General features: G+C 38.5%; 1 protein-coding gene across 1 annotated transcript; it reads right to left on the bottom strand.

Moving 5' to 3' along the window:
* Positions 1–553: 553 nt before the first annotated feature.
* On the bottom strand, positions 554–23,798 carry NOP14 (NOP14 nucleolar protein). The gene is made up of 18 exons (XM_066548690.1): positions 23,327–23,798; positions 21,003–21,137; positions 20,115–20,256; positions 19,415–19,560; positions 18,858–18,995; positions 17,555–17,677; positions 16,297–16,428; positions 14,818–15,136; positions 13,401–13,531; positions 13,110–13,195; positions 11,373–11,508; positions 9,417–9,518; positions 8,475–8,628; positions 3,792–3,951; positions 3,308–3,455; positions 2,268–2,386; positions 1,193–1,348; positions 554–853 (listed from the first exon to the last, which is right to left on the bottom strand). The coding sequence occupies exons 1-18, from the start codon at positions 23,522–23,524 to the stop codon at positions 754–756; spliced, it is 2,625 nt and encodes an 874-aa protein (XP_066404787.1). The 5' UTR covers positions 23,525–23,798; the 3' UTR covers positions 554–753.
* Between the last annotated feature and the right edge of the window lie 59 nt (positions 23,799–23,857).

Raw genomic sequence — 23,857 nt, 5'->3', positions numbered from 1 at the left:
CAGCAGAGTGGGACAATCCCTCCCTTGCCCTGCTGGCCATGCCAGGCCTGATGTTCCCAGGACAGGAATGTCCCTCCTGGCTGGAGGGCACTGCTGGCTCATGTTCCACTCTCCACTGCCCAGGACCCCCATGGCACTGCTCTCCAGCCCCCATTCCCCAGGCTGTCTGTACATCCAGAGCTGCTCCATCCCAGGTGCAGAATCCGGCACTTGACCTTGTTGAATTTCACATGGTTGGTGAATGTCAAAATCTCCCTGCAGGGCCCCTCTGCCTCTGAGGGGGTCAGCAGCTCCTCCCAGTTCAGTGTCTTCAGCAGAACTACGCAATGGAGCTTCGAGCCCGGTGCCCAAGTTGTTGATGAAGCTGTTGAAGAGAACTGGCCCTGAAATGGAACCTCACCACTGACCTGTCACCAGCTTGAAGTAACAGGTTTCTGATGTAGAATCTCTGTGTGTGTGTGTATAGTTCAAGTTAGGTGTGTGTGATCAGGTTTTAGATTTAGAATTCTGATTGCTTGTCCAAATGTTCTCATTAAAATAAAACAGAAGCATGCCACGTACAAAAGTGTTATTTTTATTTTCCTTATGAAAAGTTGTGGATTTTCCTAATAAGCAGGTTCATTTTTTCAAACAGATCCAATGATGTTTTCTCCTCAAAAGGAATGCATCCAAAAAATGCAATTAAAATCTGTTGAAAAGCCATGATTGGGGTGTTTTATGTGGCAGTAAGCTTCCTGCTGTAGATAGTCCCCATTAATTCTTCCATTTTTTCCTTTTCATTGCTTTCCATTCACCTTCCTGTGTAGCAAGGCTACCAAGAAGCTCTTTCACTTTTCTTTTTCTGGCTGCATCTCTGTAAAACAAACATTCAACATATAAAACATTTCAGAAATATTATTTTAGGGAAAATAAGTTTACTTAAGAATAATTATTAATTCATAAAAAGTCCAACAATTCCTTAATTTCACCAACACACCATTTAAATGAAAACATTTGCATCCTCTTAAATGAAACCACAAAGTTGAAAACACTTTAAATAATCCCTATTGAAAATGTTTGCTTTTCCTCAAATTGTCCCATTTTATTTAAGTTTAGTATGGTTGCACATTTATGTCAGTCCTGGCCCACAGTGAAGAAATGAACACATGGCAGGACAAGCCCCAAAGTGGTGCTGAGCCAAAGGCTACATTACCTGTCCATGATTTCTGAGAGCTGCATTCTAGCCAGGTATTGGTTGTCTTTCCGAATCTCACGGATGGCTCCTTTGAGTTCACGTTTGTGCCTCTGGATCAGCTGCTTCCTTTCTTGCTCCTTCTTGCTGCCTGCCTGCTTTCTTCCAAACTCTAAGCTGAAATAAGAATGCATGTATAAGCACAGAACACCTTAAACCCACAACTTTTTCATATTTATAAGGAGAGGTTTTGTATGAAAATTAACTCAGTATTTTAATTCCTGCATATTATATGGATAAGTTGCAAAATAAGAAGTTGCCCAACGAACATACTGGAAAAACACTCACCAGACCTTGTAATTGCACTTCAATTCCCCATCTGCAGCCTGCACTTTGAACAGACTGAAAAATCTAGACTAGAAGAATGGAAGACATCTGAAGAAAGATGGAACCTACCCATACATCTTAAAGTTTTGCAGACCTTCTCAGCAGATGCATTTTACAGAAGAAGTCTGATCAATTACTTGGGGATAAGTGTGTATGGCAGAGCAAAGCTGTCCTCTTCAATTATTAGAATAAATAAAAGTAGATACTTTGTGCCCCTGTAGATAACCAATATGGCTAAATAATTCAGCAGCCAATATAAAGCAGATTTCCTAAATCAGAACACTGTTCTATTATCTACAAAACTAATTAGTGTTTTTCACCATCCATCTCTTACCATCATGTATTTCATGTACCTTATGAACTACTCACTCTTATTCTTCTGACTTGAGAGCCTGACAGAGTATTCAGTAAAGCACCTACTATATAATAACAATCTAATAATCTTGAAATGTGTTCATTTACAATTCATTATATGAGCAGGAGTTGACTTTCAGTGCTATTTTTCCTACAAGATAATATTTGTTCTTAAAATTCCTTCCCTTTTTTTTCCCCCTCCCTACCACACAAATAGATGTCCCCTTGTGAATTATACACAAAATCTAGCTGAAAAACAGTTGCTTTGTGTCCTGCTTTCCAAGTCCATTCTAGCTTGCTACAAATCTTAAGGTTTAAATGCCCCTTTCCTTTGCAGCCAGTGTTCTTTACTTACACTTTCACAATTTTAGGAGTATACTGTTTCAATGGCACTGGCTTCTTTTTCTCACATATCAGAGGGGTATAGTGTTTTACTTTGTTCTCCAGCTCTCTCAGAGCACTGTGATACCATTCCTGAAAATGCAGAACAAATTGTAAAAGCATATCAAAGCCACCATAAATCAAAAGCTATTGTAAACTGAATCAACAGTAATGCTCTCCCCATGTATTTTTTTTTCCCTGGGTTAAGTCACAGCTACTCATTAGGACACTGCTAACACTGACATGCTGCAATCCAAGATGGATAATTCTTAAAAGCCTTTGGAAGTCTATTAAAATGGTATCATGAACAATAAGACAACTCTGCCTGCTGGAAGTTTCACCTAACAGAGGAAGAAGCAAGACTAAAGGCAGTTTAACTCAGACTCTTCCTTTCATGGTAATTTTAACAATGACTAGTTGTTTTTTTTTTTTATTTTGATGGCACAAAACATAGGCCATTTGGCTTCATCTGAGTAAAACTTTGTTCTCTAAGGACATTTTATGATGCTTCTTTGAGGAAAAGATGATTTTGCTACATTCAGAAGAGACAGATTAAAATTCTGAATCTCATTTCTAGAAAATCAGCAACTGTCCAAGGTAAGGTACTGACCAGGCATATTTATGTTCATTTTACCTACACAGTTATAAGTTTTACCTCCCCAGTTTGGTACATGTATTTATTTTACCAAGGTCTTACAGATTCACTACAAAAGTACAAGAGCAACCAGATGTCCATCTTACTCTTATAAATTATGTCACTCATGGAATGCTACATTATTACAAGCCAAGTGCTGTTCTCTTCATTTAAATAGGCAAGACAACATATACAATGGAAAAATACCTTTTCTAAATATTCTCTGTTCTTTTGTTTTTTCCACAGGAACATCAAAATGCCTGAACCTCAAAAAAATTAATGCTTATACTTGTTTTTTTTTTGTTTATGCACAGATGAAGATCACAGAATTTATTAATAAATCAAACATATAGATTATTTAAATCCTGAGGAATACATACCTGCATTTTTTCAGGATATTCATTAACTGGTATATGTTGTGTAAGGACTATTCTGACAGGATGCATTATTTCATGGAATGATGGTAAAGATTCATAGAGAGCTGAACATTTTTTAATAAGGTCAAAACACAGGGCTAGACATGATAACCTGTTAATGCACAAAAAATTAACAATTTCAGCTGCAAAAACTGCAATGGATTTTAAAATAAAATCAACTGAATGAATTAAATTTGGACTGTTAGCAGAATGCATTAAGATTGCTTGGCAGAACCAGCTACAACTGGAAATAGTTGTTAATTCAGACTAAAAATTTCTCTCTCCTAAGCAAATACCAAAAGAATTCCATCAGCAACAAATCTTTATGTCAGTGCACTGAAGACAGCAGAACTATCCACTAGTCTTGTTTTTAGTTCTAAAGAGCACTGTCACTGACATAACACAACAGATGATTTGGTATTTTTTCTGTTCTGCCCTTCTTACGTACCTGGTATGATTTATCTCTGTTCTGCTGGCTTCCTTTAATCTCGTCACAATACTCAATGGCACATTTTTCTTTTCCCAACTTTTCAGATCCTCCTTATCACACACCAACAGCAATTCTAGATTTTTCCCCACGGGTGTAAATGGATGCACTACAGTATAGCCTAAAAAACCAAGAACAGTCATTAAACAAGGTCACTTGTATGCATTCCTTCTGAACAAAAACAGCCAACTCATTTTACATTTTTAATTGTACTACCTTTCAAAATACTTCTATCTGTATTAATTTTTTCTAAAACCATGGAAAACACTGGAGCACAGGAACATAGGTCAGTGCTCTAGTCACACTGCCCAAGTCCCAGAATCCAAAGGCAGGGACTGGCAGAACCAAGTACTGTCCACTGTAGAAAGTCAGGTTTGAAACTAAGGAACCTGAATGTGCTCAGCTCCCTGGGACCTTGGGCATCTGAGGGTCCTGAGGGAACTGGCAAGATAAAGCTCCTAAACCACTTTCATATTTGAAAAGCTGTAGTTCCCAGTGACTGGAAAAAGGGGAAAACAATCCTCTTTTTAAAACATGAAAGAGAAGAGATCCAGTAAACTACAAGTTGATCAGCCTCACCTCTGTACCTAGCAATATTGTGGAGCAGATCCTCCTGGAAACCATGACAAAACACATGCAAAACACAGAAGTACTCAGCGACAGGCACCATGGCTTCATTGAGGGCACATTGTGCCTGACAGGTTTGGTGGCCTTCTATGACAGGATTACAGCATTGATGGGTAAGGAAAGAGCAACTGATATCGCATACCTGGATTTGTACAAAGCATTTGAGACTGTCCTGAATAACATCTTGGTCTCTAAACTGGAGAAGCATGAATTTGGCAGGTGCATGATTCAGTAGATAAGCAATTATCTGCATGGGCAGAGCCACAATTGTGGCCAATGACTCCACATCTGGATGGAGATCAGTTATGAGGAGGGTCCATCAGGGGTCTGTCCTAGGACCACTGTTACTGAACATCTTGGCTGGGGACACAGACAATGGGACTGAGTGCACTCTCAGCAAGCCTGCAGGTGACACCAGGGTGAGTGGTGGGCTTGATACTCCATGGGAAGGGGATGCCACCCAGAGGGACCCTGACAGGCTTCAGAGTTGGCATCATGTGAACCTCATGCAGTTCAGTAAGACAGACTGGGAGGTTCTGCATGTGAGTGGGGCCAATCCTGCACATGGACACAGACTGGGCAGTATGATGGATTAAGAGCAGCTTGGCAGAGGACTCGGGGTACTGGGGGATAAGAACCTGAATTCTGAGCTAACAATGTGCCCCTGCAGCCCAGAAAGCCAAGGCATCCTGGGCTGCAACAAAAGCTCAGCAGGTTGAGGGAGGGGATTCTTCTTCTCTACTTCACTGTCATGAGATCCCACTTGAAGGAATGTGTTCAGCTCTGAGGTTCCCAGAGAAGGACACAGACCTGGCTCAGGAGCATCCAGAGGAGGGTCATGAAGATGACCAGAGCACTTCCCATTTGAGGGAGCTGGGGCTGTTCAGGCTAGAGAAGGCCCTGAGGAGACCTTACAGCAACCTTCCAGTATTTCAATGAGGCTTACAGGAAAGATGGAGAGGAACTCTTTATCAGGAAGTGCAGTGATAAGATGAGGGTAACAGTTTTAAACTGACAAGAGGGTAGATTTACACTAGATAAAAAGAAGAAACTCTTCATTATGGGAGTGGTGAGACACTGGACTACAGGCTACCCAGAGATGTTGTGGATGCCCCAGCCCTGGAAGTGTTGAAGACCAGGTTGGATAAGGCTTTGAGCAACCTGGTCTAGTGAAGGTACCCCCTGCCCATGGCAGGGGGGGTTAGAATTAGATGGCCTTTGAGGTCCCCTTCAACTCAAACCATTCTGTGATTCTTTGATTCATTCTGTGGATGGGGAAAGTTAAGACATGTAGGTTCACATTTGCCCTGTGGGAAACAGGATGCACAGTGAAACTGCAGCTTTGGCCCAGGATGGAGCACTGGATGTACTTAAAAGGATAGGGCAGGTACAGGACTTTCCTGTGGGGTCACAAGCAGAGGGCTTTGGCCAGAAGGTGGTCATGGGGCACAGTGAGCTGGAGCAGGGAGAGCTGCTCCACAGCTGCAGCCCCAGAGCCTCCCCTGTGAGCCCACAGCAGGGCCCTCAGACACACTGTAAACCTCTCCCACTCCAGCTGAGGGGGTTTAAAACAGGAGCATGGAACACAGAATATACATGGAGCAGGGCAGATGGAAAACACTAAAGAATCCCTATGCACACATCACAAGCTGATCTGTGAAACTACTTATACAGCAATATGAAAGAAGCACCTGAGAAATTTCTTGGCTAAGGGACAAAATAATTTGCATTCTCCGTGCTGGACCTTGGGGTCTTTTTCCCCTGTTAGTTTTCCTTATGTCCTGCAAGCTTGCAGTGGAATTGACTTCAAAACTTTTTCAAACTTTAAGTTCAGATTATTTACATACTCTACAACCTGTACACAGCTCTTCAAAGACAGGCCAGAAGACAGTATTTAAATAAAGGTTTTTAAGGTTTGAGACCCAAAGTTATAAGACATCATGACACACACAGGCTTATGCAAGATCAGGAACTAAGATATGTGAGTTTTATTATCTGCTTTTCTTGTGAGAGGAGAGCAGATCTCATTAACAATTCAATTAGCTAAAGCTATCAACCATGACAACTCCTTCCCACTCCCTCCACCTACAGGTTTTCTTTTTTAAGGTAATAGTTTTTACTCTAAATCAGATTGTATTTCAGTCTCTTATGAAGCTGCATTCCATATATCTTTCTCATGTGAGAAATTTATGGATCAAGAGAATAAAACTAAAACATTAAGAGTTTATTTGCTGACTCTACTTAATGTTACAATTGAACCCTGAGAATTTTTTTTGTGTGACAGTGCATCAACATTCCAGAGCTCCATGCCTACTTATTTTAAAATATTCTCTGTTGATAGCTTAACCATCACAACTACCAGAAAAACTTCCACCATCAATATTTAAAAACACAATTGGATACCTTGGGAACTTCAAAACATCAACACTGACTGGAAAGTTCTCAAAGAGAAACTGGGCCTCTTATGTATCTTTTACTGAGGTTTTTCTCACTGCACAGAAATCAACACCATGCAAATTTAACTAGCTCAAAATCATTAACAGAAATACAAAGAAATATTTTAAACAAGGTAACAATTGATCAATGATTACCACTAAAATGTTTCAAGTATCTTATCTAATTTTGTAGAGTCCTGTATTATAACTTCACCAAAACTCTCTGCAGATCAAATATTGCTAATATACATAAAGGAGAGAATACTTTTAGTACTATGTAACCCACCCACTCCATAACCTCTTCCCTCTTCCTTCTAAGGGCTCAGCTGTTGGTGTTCTGAGAATCCAGGGCTTAGCTCTGATGCAGCCCAGCTGTGTAACCTTGGCTCACACTTCAGAGGAAACTGCTAAGCTGTGAGAAGCAGCTAGGGAAAGGTCTGTGGAGTACAGCCATGCCAGATAATAAAGGTGAAACTGCAGTGATAGGTTTGTTGAGAAAAGGGATCAGTAGTAGCTCAAAAATTCAAAATGGAAAAAAAAGGCAGCATGGAAAGGCAAAAAAGTCTTGAAGGGAAAGGAAGGGAGGTGCCTACTGAAGTACTGGAACACTGACAGAAGCTAAACCTTCCTCAGCAGACTGAGGACTATTTAGAGAACAGACACTTAAGGATCTTATCAAGAGGTGTAAGCATACTAATACGTAGTGTGCAGTTCATCAAATCCCAGATATCTTGTGAGTTTATCAAATAATTCCAATTTTCACGTGGTAATATCCTGCCTGCAGTCTCCTCCTGCATGCTGTGCCCAGACAGAAATATTAACACATGAATTAGTTACTATGCTCTGACAAAACTCCTCAAAAGTAAATTATTGTCACTGAACTGGTCAACAAAAAGAGCTCCAGAACCAGAACAACTTTAAAGACAGAAACTAATAAAAGAAAAAAAATTGAAGAGAGACCAGCAAAATAAAAAAAATTTGCTAACATAGGGATCGCACTGAACAGATAATTTTGTTATCCCTGTTGTCTGTGCAAATTGCCAAGTTTACACACTTATTTTACTAATCCTGCTTGTGGGGATAGCTGCCCTCTACGACAGTACTACAAATCCATGTCAAATAAGGGAACACAGCAGCTTTGTGATATACATCTCTCATTTAGGTGATATGGCTATTAGCTGAAGAATAAGGCTGCCTGCAGCATGAGCTGCTGCCTCACTGAGAGCTTACAGGGTACTCATCAGGAATCCATTAGGAACTCTGAATTTCAGAGCACAGTCCAATCTCATAGTCCGTTTAGAATGACAACACTGCAAAAATACTGCACTGGGGCCAACATGAGCTCATTTCCTTTAATAACTTCAGTCCTTTCCTTCCTGCCAACAACATGAGAGGATCTAGTTCATAACAAGATGCCCAAAAAATCAAGGTTGTGTTTGGCTGAACTTGCAGATGATTTTGGCCTTTTGTTCAAAACCAATGAAATCAGGGTGAAATATTCGTATTTAAAAAATTTAAATGATGAACCCCAATACTAAAATGGACTCTAAATGAAATACTCATTTACTCTAAACAAACTCACCCTGGGCCTGGCTTTTGGGTAGAGAGATGTGAAGTATTCCAAGAAGGAAATTGATGAGTTCTGGTACAAATCTTCTGGAGAGAGATACATATTCCAGGAACAAGCAGCATATAAACAACCCTTTAATAACATCTTGCAATGTTGTAATGCGACACTAAAAGAAATAAAAAGAACAAAATATTCCTAATTAAAAGTCTATACATCACAAATGCAGATTCTCCCAAAAAGAGGAATTATGAACCACACTGTAAGCATTTGAAGTCTATAAAATTACAGCCTTTGATCTTTGATGAGAACTGCACTGGCTTTCCCTGGTCCTTAACTGAAGAGTATCTGCAGAACTGAGTAACAGGTTTATCAGAACTCATTTAGCCACTAGAAGGTGCTAAACCACAAACAATAAATCCTTCAGAAATGAATCAGTGAAATAAAAGGCTCTGAGCGACTTGGCAGCAATTGAGCAATTAGCTCAAGACTTTTGAAACATACAAACAGGATATTAGCATAGAAAAAGAAGGACATATTTTAACTCAATGCACTGCATTAGGTACATTTTCAAGGATAACAAACACTGCCAATTTTAAAGTAAAAAACCTCTCAAGTATGAAGAAATGCAATATATGGAAAAGAAACCACTAATGAATGACTTCAGATTGTATTCAGTCTGTTCCATTAGTCCCATGTAATTTACCACAGAAGGAATTACTTTGTGACAGCTTGAAAAATTGAAGAGATACAGTTTTGTGAGCTGGACTATAGCTTGCAAGGGTGTTTTCCTCTTCACCCTTTCTTCCAATTACTATCTGTGGCTATACCAAACACAGAGCTACCTTTGCAAGTACATTTCCACTATATACATTAATACTAACACACATATTGGAAGTCTGAGGAAGAAAGAATATATGTATAATATAATCCTGAGGTACAACATCACAGACATACCTTAGTAAGTAGCTGACTCATGTACATAAAAGCAGGTGTTACAACTGGGTGCCAGAAGTCAGAAGTTGGAAACAGCAGAGATACAATTTTCAAATAAATAAGCTGATTGCACATAAAACAGAATAAGGCAAAATATAGTTAAGACATTATTCCCAGGATCTTGACTTTATACATATGTAACTTTTGAATGAATAACTGCTACACAGTTGTCAAAAATACTACAATATACATAATTTTGAGAAATCTGGTATGATATACACGACTCATTTATTGAGACAACTGTTGAAGCTAGATGAGAAAAAGGAATATCCATTATGAGACATCCATTATAGGTCTAATATTGGATTGAGGCAGCTGAAAGAACAACTAAGAAGGAACTGTGCCTCCCAATCCCCTTTACTCCATGAGAACCCCATCTGATCCCCTTCAGCTCACCACAGTCACAGACTCTCACACCACAAACACAGGAGCACGTGGCCACACAGGACCTGGGACACCTTTCAAACCAGTCCTCAACACAGACAATGAAGTGATCAGAGTCCTCAGGCACTGGCACACACCAACAAACAGTTGCAGGCAAAAGGACTAAGCAGTGATTAGGTGCATTTTAATTGAAGGGGATTTGAGTGACCTCTCAAGATCATATGGAAATTAACATCAGCTGCAAGGTAATTATGAAAATTATTTAAGTGGATATTTACACAGTAAAGCAGATGGAAGTAAAGTTTCATTGCTTCCTCTCTGTTCCTCCTCAATTGTGAACAAATACTCTCCTGAAGTGTTTTGGTTACTAAATATTTTGAATTGCAGGCCAAAATAACAGCAGGCATATGAAAAGCCTACTGAGACAGCTGATCTATGGAATACTCATTCAAACAAGTGCTTTGAGAGTACAAAGTGATATAATTCCACTTTAAAAGATAATGATGGCCTGCAACCTGGCAAAGTGCAGTGAAGGGAATGAAAGCCAGAACTGTGACTGATGTTCTAAGTGTGACAGTGACAAATTAAAAATAAAGTTAAAAGCTCTTGACAATACATTTCCTGCAAACCCCAAATATCCTGAACAAAGACTCTTCAAAACAACTCAATATATCTTCCAAGCTGTAAGAACCAAGGCTTCAGTCCATTTTCCTTCAATAGTCTACTTATTCCAGTAGGCAGCAGCAATTCATCAAGCTGATAGAAAACAAGTAGCTCCCTCTGAATTAGATTTATGGTTTGTCTTTGAAACTTTACTACAATTTAAAAATACTCATTTTCCTATGCTCTCTTCTTGAATTCTCCAAGAGCCATTTACTTAGACACTGGAAAAGGAATCTGTTCACATTTAACATGGCAAGTGAAAATGGGCTATTACCAATACAACAAGGAAAGAGATTCTTTCCAAGTCACTAATTTGGACATTATCATATATAAGGTACTAAGAAATGCTGTAATTTTATATCCATAATAATACTCTCTTAGTTTGTTTTTTGTTTGGGTTTTGTTTTGGTTGGGTGTTTTTTATTTTTGTTTTTTTTTAACCCAAGAGATATTGCACTTCTATGGAGTACATTTTTTAAACATTTGTACTTAACATAATTAAAGAAGTCACAACATAACTGATAGTATCACTTCTTCCTAAAACTACCAACTTAAGTTTCATCAGGAAAACAAACAGTGTTCTGCTATGAAGACTGGAGAGATAATTTTAAGATCTTTCCCCTTATTAATTCCACAGTCACACTTTTATTCTGAAGAATGTGTGTGTGTATTGTTTGTTTGTTTCTTAGGGGTGGGGTGTTTTTGTTGTTGTGGGCGTTTTTGTTACAACTTATCTCCAGAAAGGCATTTTAAAATATCAAAAAGCCTAGAATGTCATAGATGCTGATAATTCACCACATAATGTCATTCTGCACTTATTACCATTCTCACTAATGCAAAGAGATTATCCCAGCAATGTGGATTTGTTACCGTGTCTAAGCCTGGAAGTGTTGCACGGCCTTTGACTTCAATTACTTCTTCCAGATCGTGTGCAGCGTCTCGAAGGATAAACCTGATACTGTCACTGGCTGCCTCAGGAAACATCTGGCAAAGATTGTACAATGGCCTATTAACAAGAAAGTTAAGTCATAATCAAGTTATGCCACTGATGTTAATAAAAAATTGATTTTCAAGCACCCATAGGAAGATTTCTTGTGTTCCATCTGTATTGTAACAATGACAAATTGCCTGCAACAAATGTTCCTTTTTTAGAATATAAATTATTATTGTAATACTTTAGCTTACAGAGACGTGTATTTTTCATTTGGCCTTCTGAGAATTCCTGAGTTGTAGCTTTCTAAATCTTAGATGAAAAATAATTTTAAACTTTAAAATACACTCTTAAATAATTTCCTATCGTTATGATGTATCCTTCTGAATCTCCTGACTTTAGATATTACTTCAGTGAAGTATGCTGGCTTACACCAGACAGCCCACTATTCTAAACACTCTTAGGCAATATTAAACAACATGTAAGGCAGCAATGTGGTTAGCAAAATTATTACTGCAAACAAGAAAAAAAAAACCCAAACACAAAGTTAGATCAGCTCCTGGCCTATGCTTAGTGCCTACAGGCATATGCAATCTAGAGCCTGTTTGGTCTCCCAGCATTTTTCAGTGAAATTTGTCTGCAGAGCTATTAATATATCCCAGTTCTAGAAGATAATCAAAATGTATTTATTCTTTGGTACAAACCATGTGTGACAGTATCAATGGGTCAGCGCTCTTCCTGATGAATGCAACAGAGCAATGAATGCTGATACTGCACGGGAACAGGTTTTGAAAAACTTACTGACTTTAGTAGGAAATCAAAAAAATATGCTGAAAACTACATAAAAATAACTTGAAAGAAACTTGCCTATCCTGGAAAGTCAAGATAAGAACCACAGACTAATTTTGTTTGGAAGGGACCTTTGGAGATCATCTGATGCAGTCCCTGGTCAAAGCATGGCTAACTTCAAAGCTGGATCAGGTTGCTCATAGCTTTGTTAAGTTTTCTCCATCTTCACAGCTTCTCTGGGAAACTAATTTTAATTACCTTTTCTGAGATTTTTTTCTTGAAATCTAATTGCAATTTCCCTTGCTGCAGCCCTTGCCCACTGACTCTTGTCCTTTGCTGTACACCTCTGAGACAAACTTGGCTCTCTCCTCACAGCCTAACTGCCTGTCAGGTACTTGAAGACAACAGTGCCAAACTGACAACTTCCTGCAAAGTGTTTAGCTGGAACTTCCAGATGAGCTTACTGCAGCACTTTAATTCCATTTTCATCCAGATCTCTGAGTGAATTCACAGAACTAAAGCCCATGGAAAAAACAGAGATTGCAACAGAAACTGCACAGTGTCACTACAAAGCTTAAAATCCTTGAACAGCTGTCCAAATAGCCTCCTAGACAAGAGTTTCATGCATATATGGTATTACTTATCCACTACCCACAAAAAGCATCTTGCACATCAAAAAATATGTTCTGAGGTTTTGAAAATCTCTTGGTACAATTAATAGATCAAGTAACACATGAAACAAAGTTAAAACATAAACACTAAGAGTTACCAGCTGCCAACAAGTTCTACAGGATATCTGAAACAAGCAACAAGCTAAAAGCTTTGCTCTAGGTAGCTTTTCTCTTTAAACCCTGAAGGAGCAAAAGTCCATAGGATTTAATACTTACAGGACCAGTTTGTCAATTGTTCTGAGCTCTGGTAAATCCAGAGTTGCCAACTCTCCAATATATTCCAAAAGGAAGCCAAACAATTTCTGCAAGAAATATGTTAACATTATTAAGTTTTTCTTCATTGTACATATTCTTTAACAGTGATACAGACTTAGAAAATTAAGATTATCACGTTAATTCTATTGTTACTCAGAACATAGAAGCATGTATATTTTATACTGCTCCCTAAATACTTACTAAAACTTACTCTGGAATTAGAAGTTATTTTAAACATAAAACAAAACATACCTCCAACTTTGCTTTGTTTCCCACTGCAAGGCTTGGATGATTGCATTTCTGAATCCTCTCCAATATAATAAGCTGTTGTTCTATTGTTCTTCCAGCCAATAAAGACTTGAATGTCTCGTAGGACTCAGGAACTAGAAAATAAAAACAGAAATTGGCCACACAAAAATCTCAAACTTTACATCTTTAATTCAAGTGAATGTGCACCAAATTTCCGATCCGAAAATTATATTGTTCAGAAAGAAAGACACCAGAAATGTTTTAAATAATTAACTTTTAAACACTAATACTCTATTAGCATATATATTGAATTATTCCTACGAACACAAGTCGTAGGAATAATTAAAATAACATGTTTTTCAATGCTTAAAACTCAAGTCATCCTCTATTTACCATGTATGCTGAGCAGCACAACTATGTTGACACAGAGCAGAATTAAACCTAAACACACATTCAACCAAAAATTTAGCATAATACATTTACCTTTAGGTTTAATTCACACCCAATTACCTTTTGTGTGAAGAACATTAAGAAAAGTAACAATATGGCAACAAGTAGAAAATTATTTTAAAAAACCAAAAATCCAACAACCCTGGCATATATTTAGTTTTTTATAGAATTCAACATACTAGAAGACATCCTAACTAGTTGGGTTTTTTTGAGTTATTTTAATATGACTGCTTTCTGGTTAAAGCAAATCCTGAATGCAATTCAAAAGGCTTTGTGTAGTAAGTCATCTTCTTTGGATGGAAAAACACAAGCACTTAAGGAAGTTGTTTGAAAGGTTGTTTAATCTTGCAACAGATACTTTTGTTGGAGAAATCTACACTAGGACAATAGTTAGATGAATTATGTACTTAATATGAATGAATGTTTTGTGTACTACTTGAAACATGTCTCCTCCTTCCTGCTAGGCATGGACCCAAGACCAGTCAGACTCTGAGTGTCTCTACAATAACTCAATGTTACATCACAGGGATTCAACTTCAGAATCTTGTCTCTTCAAGCATCTTCTGACAAAAATGTCAGTCCAAACACCAGAGAAACTGTAAGTATAGATCACAGAATACTGTTCTGGCTTCTCTTAGGTAAAACAGTTGCACTATGGATTGGATAAGCTGGTTGCCTTAAGAAAGGAGCACAGGTATTTTTATTTTACTGCCCTGTTTTTATCTTCCAATTCTGATGCTGCTCAGAGGCACAGAAACTGCTCTGGGATGAAACAGATCTGGTTCCTACTTCTCCAAGCACGATTAGGTTTGCTCACTAAGAAGAGCAGTTACTGGCTGCTCTTTGAATAGTAGAAGACAACTATGAAGCAAAATTTCATGAATGAATGTAAAACCTAGAGGGCAGAGAAACTGACTGGCTGTTACAAACCCCTGACAACAAGGGATCTCTGTATCAGTCCTTTGCTTACCAGCAAATGTATAGGGAAGCTCTGATTTGGCAGCTTCTCTCTTTGGATCTAATTTCTCCACATTCTGTGATTCATTTTCATTTGCCTCGTGTTTCTTCTCTTCTTTGTTCTCTGCAGCTTCTCCTTCACTCTCAAGATCAGATTCAAGATCAGAGTGGCCATCTGCAGCATCATCCTCCTCATCTTCACTTGCAGATTCTTCCTGACTTTCTTCTTCATTCTCATTATCTCCTTCCTCTCCTTCCTCCTCTCCTTCCTCTTCTTCTTCCTCTCCTTCCTCCCCTTTCTCCTCCTCATTTTCAATATTAATTTTTCCATCCTGTCCGTAGAGAAAACAATCTAGTTAAAATAATGATAAAGTGACAGCACCTCAACACAATCACCATGCATAGCTATCTTAAATATGCATCAAGAGCATTTGAGCCTTGCTACCCTGACCAAGCAGTGAATGCCAGCAGTGCCAGCCAATAAAGGATATTAGGGAGAGAACATACATACAGATATAAAAAAGTAGGGTATTTTCAAGGGGCTGGAAGAAATTGGAAGAAGAAGAGATAGTATATGAGGAATAAAAGAAACCACACAGAAGGAAAACTAGCAGATGATATAAAAAAAAACTTCAACATCACTTACAGGAACATTTTTTGTACAAAAATATGTTCCTTCTATGTGTTAAAATAGCAGATCAGATACATATTTGGTCCCATCCTGATTTTACTAATCATCAGTTTAGATTCACATTCCCAATTGGTATTGCCCCTTCAGGGAGAGCAGCAGTTCCCTTGTTACTTGTGTATGAGAAGACAGAATCAGCACAGATGTGCACCACAGTCAGGGCGACTGGTAATATCAGCTTTAAGGTTATGTTGCTCTGCCACTTTAATCAAAGACATGTCAGAAATTTACTCATCTTCAGACTAAAATTCAGTGGAAGCTCAATCAATACAGTGAAAATTAAAAAAAAACCACCAAAAAACAACAACAAAAAACAAAACCAGAAATGCCAAAGAGCCTCCTCTTCAACCCAGCAGGCCAGTGGCAGAGAAAGCTACTATAATAGCAAGAATATAGTAGTCAGGGGACTTGACACTTGTAAGACCACACAGAACACAGCACTCAGTTTTGAGCCTTCAAATACAATAAAGATATTGATAAACTGCAGCAAATTCAGTAGAAAGCCACCAAGACTACTGGGGGCTGGGGTACCTGCTCTGTGAGGAGAGGCAGACCTGGGCTTATTTAGCCTGGATATTAAAAAAACCTCGTCACAGTAAGGGCAGTCAGTGCACATCTCTCTGAGCAGCCTCCATTCTTGGAGATTTTCCAAGGACAGACTAGATCTGAGTAAACTGGTGATTTCATAGTTGACCCTGCTCTGAGCAGGAGGTTGAACTAAATGTCTCCACAGAGTTCACTTGCCAACTGTTTTTCCTAATCTTCTTTACAGACCTCTGCAAATTCATAAATTTTAAACCTTACCTTGTAAGACAATAAACGTCTGTCGTCTTTATCCAGGATAAAGCCATCGGCTAGATCATCAGCTGACATGTGGCTGGGTCTCTTTTTATTTGCCTCTTCATCTATCCCACGCATGCGACGTAATCGATCTGCCTGTGTTTCACAAGAAATACCACACACAGAGGTGAGACATTGGCATCAATCAGGTAACCACACCAAAACAGATCTCTCAAATACTACAGCTAGGAAAACACAAAGAAAAACCAGTTAATTTGGATTATTCAAAGAGTTGGTGTAAAGAAAAAACCCAGCACTTGAGAAATTATGGGCAAAAGCTGAGAATATCTTTCTTTTTGTAAGGGAGTACAGTCTGATAAGAGCACACAGTCAATTGGATTAGTTTATTTAAAAGCTTTAAAACTGGGTTAACCAGAAGCAATGTGTCCTCTTATTTTAATATTTATCTCTTTTGCTTATGGGACATTATTACCAGAAAATAAAAGCTTCTAGAGTGTTTCAGGATTCCACAGTGTTCATCTGTTTCATGTGTGTGTAACAAGCTTGTAGTGAACACAACCATATCCTAAGATTTTTGGGATATGGACTGAGCATCAAACTCTAAGATGGTAAGAGTAGAAAATAAAAAAGTATCTCTCTGTTCTGCTATCAGACACTGAGCTGCTCTGATGTAATCTGAAGGTACTGAATTCCCTAGAGTCTTAAACGCGTTCTTAGTATACCAAAACAAAAAGAAAGAAAAAAAGTGAAACATTTACCAAATTATTCCATCTTCCTGTAAGACTCAGCACTCCAGGTAACAGAAATAGCATGCAACATTTCCAAGACATTCACATCCCTCTGCAAAGCAAAGCTATGCTCATGCTACCACTGAAAGGCTCTTGCAACAACAGAAGAGAGCAATAAAAGACTTGCCCAGTGTATTAATTTAACTGCTGTGCAACATGATACTCCACTAACTTAGGAGCACCTCTCAACTCTGAATAATTTAAAACATTTAAAGGCAAATCAAAGTAACATTCCATTTTTATTGAAGGAAGATTGACTCATTTCATAAACCTCTACAGTCACATACTAGGCCTATGGGGTTTTTTTGGTTGTTTTAGTATCAGATTACAAACACAAACAGAAGATTTCCTGAATTCACCCTCTGACAAATTGCAGTTCAGTACAGCCACTTACAATCTAAGGTCAAGGAATGAATTTAAGCAGTCATTCCCAAAAGACAAGCCCCAAACAATCTCAGCCATAAATGGTATACCTCGAGCTTCTGGAGTCGGGCCTGCTCCTCTTTGGCCAATTCTTCTTCTGTCTTCAGCCTTTCTGAAGGTTTTGCTTTCATCTCAAATCCAAGTTCTCGAACAATCATATCGTATTCATCAGGCTAAAGAAATATTTATGCAATTGTTTATTATCTTAAGTTTCATTATTCTGCTTTGCAGCCATCCCTCTGCCAGACTAACAGCTAATAATCAGACTGTTAAGATAAAAGGAAAAGACTGCTTCCAAAGCAAGCTGCAAAAACACTCAGCTCAGAATTAAGATAAGGAATGGTAAGAATAGTTGAAGAGAAATTCTCCTGGAATTTCCCCTTTCCTTACTTAAGTTACTCACAGCTGAAAAACTTTGAAAGAGTATCTTAAAAAATAACTGGATTACATATTACTTTAAAAACCCTCAAAACACAGCCAGAATTAATAAATTAGTAATTTACATTTCACTTTACACTGTCACATGAGATAAGCCTTTGCTAGTTCCACTACATGAAGTGTAGCTCAAAGAAAATAAAAAGGGATGCTGCTATTCAATGATCTTCAACATGCCATGGAGCAAATTAAATCCAAAAATCAATACACCAAAATATGAACTTTTGGCCCAGTATCTTCTGTTGTACTTTGAGATCAATTTTAATGCAAGACTGTACTAGTTAACTGATGTTATAAAATCTGGATTCTACTGCAAAATAATAAATGGAAATTCCTGATGTTCTGCAAGAAAATACGCATTTCTAGAAGAAAAATAAAAAAGCCCAACAGAATGCCTATTCTTACATTTAAAAGTTTATTTCCCTTAGTACAGAATACAAATGATAGAAAAAGCATGAGACCATACGATCTCTATTCAAAAGTAAATTATTTTCATTCCCCTTTTGAAAGGGACAGAGCCCAATTTCAACAAGGAAATGTCTATTGTCAAGTACTAGTTGTTTCATCAAAGGAACACTCCAAGGCACTCAAAATAAGTCAGTGTTCCCAACAATTTTAATTCTTCAAGAAAATTTATCTGTCCTACAAATAAACTGTAGTCAAGAGTATTGTTCAGTCTGCTATCTGTCTCTCACTTGATAATTAAGGAAAAGCAAACGAATTAAAATCAGAGAAATCATACAAATCCCTATATTCCTCCAACTAATCAGATTGTTCTAGAACTGCAGCACTCCTTCAACGTGAATAGCAGCAAACATTTTGTTTTATGAAGTGATAACTTGGCCTTATAGTTCAGCCACTATAAGTCAAAACTCCAAGTTACTAGAACCAAGGAAATCAGTCTTGTTAAAACCTCACCTTGGGTTTTTCTACTTCCTTGTCCTTCCTCTCTGACTTTGGGGTTTTGCGGGCAATAAGGGTTTGGATTTCCTTCCAGTCTTTGTCAAGTTTTTCTGTCAGTTCTAAGGCACTTTCTCTCCGGGTTTGCCTCTCTTGCTAGAAAAAATAAAACAAAAACAAATGCAGCAGTTATGTTCAGATGGACATGACATAGCATTTACAACTTAAAATGAAAACACATTTAACATTCACTTAACAAATGAATTATTTCAAATATTTAACATTTTGAAGCTGCAAACATTCTTTGTGGAAGAAGTCTAGAGCTATGCTGAATGGCACAAGGATTACATTCAGAAAGCAGGTGTGAATACAAGGGGAGATTTGGGGATACAAAACAATGGCAGATATAAAAGTTAAATCTAAAATGCCTACAAAGTCAGACTTTATTCAAGGAGCTTGGACTCCTCTCAGCTTCCTCATTTGTTTACTATGCCACTATTTTTCTATTCTACAAATACAGGGATGGTGACAGCTTCTTAATCATGCTCATTTATACTTCAGGGCTAAAAACTCACCTTTTCTTGTTTAGATTTGGCTATCATCTCTTCAATGAGTTCTTTCCTAGACTTAGGCTTTTCCTCTTCTTCATCTTGCTGCTCACTTGATACTTTTTTACGAAGGAGGCCTCCACCACCTCCAAAGTGAGCAGCAGTTAATTCAGCTAGAGGAAAAAAAGTAGGATGTTAATCTTTCAAATCCACACATGACTGCAAAACTGCTGCTGGGACGGTATCTGCCTATTCTCTGAGAATGGAAGCAATTTTGACTATTGAACCAATCAATCATGCATTAGTCTCATCCCTATGAGAATGGCTATACCAAAAGAGATTATGTCAGACACATAATTTACACTGACAGATACTTGGCATGAGGTAGGATCATGTTTTTGCCCTGTATTTATCCAATATGGAGGTCTAAAGATGCAAGAAAGCACCCAGAAAACTCACACTTTAGATTCTGGCCAAAGGGCTGAAAATCCAGGTACCTGTCTATGCTGAAAAGCTCACAGAGTAAAGAAGCTTGCCAGTAGTATGCCCCACTTAACCCCTGCTAAAATCCAGACAACTGGTCTGTGTGTGACTAAGAAGTAATCAAATCTGGTTTAAACATCCCAACCAAGAACATTCTCTCTCACTGAGAGACAGTACTGAACAAATGATGGACACATTTACCAGTAATGAAATTACCAGTGAAACACCAGCTGGCACTTCTTACCTGAAAGTGTTCCTCTTTCTTCCGTGTCACTGTCACTATCAACAATATCATTTAGTTTTTCAATTTCTGCCAAAGATTGGCCATAGTGAGTCAATTCCTCATCTTCATTAAGATTATAGATATTCTTCTTTCCATAATTTTGCTAAGAACAGAAAAACAAACCAATGAAATATCAAAAGATCTTTAGTTCCCAAGCAACAAAATAATACAGCCTTTAGTTTCAGTGCTAGTTGAAGAGATTCTTATTCCAGTGTTTTGCTGGAATTTAACTGGAATAAGAACACTGTCAGACCAATATTGAGAGAGTGTCATGTCTCTCTCACACTAATGTACAAATGGACTAACCCAGGAAACTTAGGGAAGCTGAAGTTTATGTATCAGTAACATCAATTTTTAACTACTGCATTTCAGGCCTAATGAAACAGATTTCAACCTATAAAAATTACACTGCTTAATTCTGGAGACTGAGTATGGTGAGGCAGAAAGGATAGTACTGCACATTCAATTCACACTACAGAATGACAGCAAGTTACAGAGTTCTGCTCAGCTACTGAATATACTTGATGGTGACCACCTTTTCCTAATTTAGCTCCTAAAACAAAGCAGTCAAGAAAACCAACTAATCAATGAATCTGCTTATAACCAGCTTTCTTGCATGTCAGTGCTCAAAAAAACCTCTGCTTCAAACAGCTGTCTGGCAAAACCAGAAAGAAAAAAGAAATAGAAATTTTTTCATGAAATCTAAGTCCCAAACCTATAAAATCAAAAATAAAGCATTGTCCTGCAAAACCCTCTATTAAGGGGGTGCTCCCAACCTAAAAATTCAAGTGTGCCTTGTGGCTTGGTGTTTGGCTTTGGCTTGTTCCTTCCTTTTTTAAAATCATTTACCTGTCTTTCCAGAGTGAATCGTCTGATCATCTTTTCCTCAGGAGTGATTTTGGTGTTATATTCACCAAAACGTTTATCTTTAAACACATTTGTCTTTTCTCTTTCTTTATATTCTTTCAGTAATGTTTGATTGCGCTGGAAGGAAAAAGACAAAGGAGATAAAATGGAAAGAACAGAGAGTAACTACTTCCAAAGCCAACGTAAAAGACTTCACAATATCCTGTGAACATAGAAATCTTTATTTTGCCATCATATTATAAATTATAGTTTACCAGAATGCAATGAAAGAGAAGGAAAAATTAACATGAAGAAAAGGTGGGAACCTCATACAATACATTCAAATTAAGTTCTCTTATAAGCACCCAAGGGAAGATAAAATGTTACACCATATCTCACCTTCATTTTATCACACACAAAACCTGTGCATTTACACTGAAGAATTCTGACATGTCTCAAGCTTAGGAAGCAAAGAATAACATATTAAAGAAAGCAAAAAAAGCCAGCAAAAGTCAGCTGAACTTTTTTTGGTCATTTCATCTAAGACATAAAAGCCTCGAGTGGATCCACACATCTATCCCTGTGTCACTGTTCAGTGTGGGCAAGTCAAGCATCAAGTCAGTAAAAAGAAGCTTATTACACCTATCCAAGGTACTTACTGGGTGCTTTTGGGACAGGTAAGGAGACAGGTTTACTTTCCAATGCATAATTAATGACAGATATCTGATTTATCTTATCTTATTACGAAATAAAACCCCAAATCCTAAAATGTGATGTACAACATTCATGAAGTCTTCTAAAATCTTGACTAATAGTAACAAAATCTGAAAGCTAATTTATAATTTCATGCTGAAGATATTATATAGTTTCTAAAGAAAAAAAATGTTGGCTATGTTTAGGCCAAGAAATATCCATTTTTATTTAAAGCACATGAACAGATTCTTACTATCAATGTGAAAAAGATACTGTGCCATTCATATCACCAGAACCTCACAAAGTGCTGCACTAAAGGAAAAGGCTGGGTTTCCTACTCCTACTCCTTCCTACTCTGCAGCCTCACTGAACATTCACAATTTTCATATGCTGCTGTAAATGACACTAAAACTCAGGTTTCATCTAATATTGTGACAGTTCTACCTTCTATTTACTTCTTACAGTGACCACTATACATATTTGTAATGTATAATATGTACATATTTATAATGTATAACATGAACATTATACATTAGTGTATAATGTTCATATACACTGTCTCCATAGCTGAGACATTGTATATGAACACTGGGTATCAAAAAGCATTTCTGTGCTTTTTTTTGTATTTAATTATTTGATTACTTCTCCTATTGATAAAAAAGAAAATACTTAATGCATCACCTTTCACAATACACATAACATGATAAAATATCTCTTTGTTTTCACTGCATTTGCCCTTCCAGTAAGTGCTTTAAATTCTGTTCAACAACAGCATATATATAACATGCCAGAGAATCTCAGGGACATACTTTCAAATTGCCCTTTTTTCAGCTTTAACTTGACCTACACAGGTTTAAACTTCTTTGCTGGTTTGTGTGAAGTGATGGACCACTAAAAACTCCTGTGCTGCACCCAAGAATAAGGTAGGCTGCTGGAATCCCAGATGCATTTTATGACACACTCTCCCTTATGCATCACAGATTTTGGTCAGGTAGCTACTGATGGCAAGAGAGAAAGAAAAAGAGGCATTTTGAAAATGGTACAAGGGTTGAAGGTAAAAAATTTACTCTTCTTGAATCGTATGGTCATTCTTATTACAGCAGGAAACAGATCATTACATCCCAACATACTTCTACAACACGATTATTCAACCTGTGCACAAAAAATCACCAGCATTTGTTTTCCATAACAGTAGTTTCTTTGTAGCTACACATTTCTCACTGTATCCCGACCTTAGTGCTCTTTCAATGTTCCACTATTATATTACCATTACGACATTATCAAAAAGCTGAACATTCTAGGATGTCCAGCACCGACCAACGTCATGAACACTGACCCTGATCCACCACTCACTCACCGACAACACGTGCCATTGTATTGTGGCCGTGGGTACCTTGAGAAGAGATCCATGCCCACCAAGCAATAGTGAGGAGCTGTACTACTGAGCCCTGGGGGCTGCACTGGCCAGAGCCATTCCCCGAGCTCTGCATCACCCCCCGAGCACTCAGAGGTCACCGGCCACTCCTGCTGTGACAGCAGAGCTGGGCGCTTATTCCACCTGAGAGGGCTCCAGCCTTATCATCTCCCACATCAACAGACACCATTCTTCCTCCCTGCTTTGCATGTCCTCTTACCTTCTTGATGGCCTTGGACCGTGAGACACCCGGCAGCCCCACATCATTTTTTGTCTTCCTCCCCAGGATGTCAAACTTCTGCCTGTTGACTTTCACCTCAAAGGGGTTGCTCTTGACCACGGCCATGGCCGACTTCACAGGGCCCTTTGCAGTGGAGGGCACTGACACCTTTTTCTTCCGCTTCGCCGCCTTCCCCATCTCTGCTCCGGCTGCCCGTGGGGACGCGAGGGTGAGGCAGCGGCTCTGCCCTCAGTGTGCGGAGCCAAGACTGGAGGCGCAGACGGGGAGAGCAAAATGGCGCCGAGGGGGTGCAAAACCCCCCGAATTATGCCTTGGCCTGACCCCTACCCTCAGCCACAGCTCCGTGAGAGCCGGAGGGACGAAGAGCGGAGGAGGGAGCGCAGGAGAAGAGGGAGAAGAGAAAAGCGAGAGCAACGCGACCCCAACGCGCCCCTCACCCCGCCATACCCAGCACTACCACATGCGCACCGGCACTTGGCCACCTCTCGCGAGAGCCCTACCCTAGTACCG

This window comes from Molothrus aeneus, chromosome 4 (assembly GCF_037042795.1).
Source record: "Molothrus aeneus isolate 106 chromosome 4, BPBGC_Maene_1.0, whole genome shotgun sequence".
Classification (NCBI taxonomy): Eukaryota; Metazoa; Chordata; class Aves; order Passeriformes; family Icteridae; genus Molothrus; species Molothrus aeneus.
This window is presented reverse-complemented; position numbering and strand designations above follow the sequence as displayed.

Coding starts and splice junctions, on each gene's coding strand:
- NOP14 (XM_066548690.1), bottom strand. CDS start 23,524: ATGGGGAAGGCGGCGAAGCGGAAGAAAAAGGTGTCAGTGCCCTCCACT. Junction 13,532..14,817: donor GCTTCCCTATACATTTGCTG/GTAAGCAAAGGA, acceptor TTTATTTTCTAG/TTCCTGAGTCCTACGAGACA. Junction 854..1,192: donor CTCTCAGAAATCATGGACAG/GTAATGTAGCCT, acceptor TTTGTTTTACAG/AGATGCAGCCAGAAAAAGAA.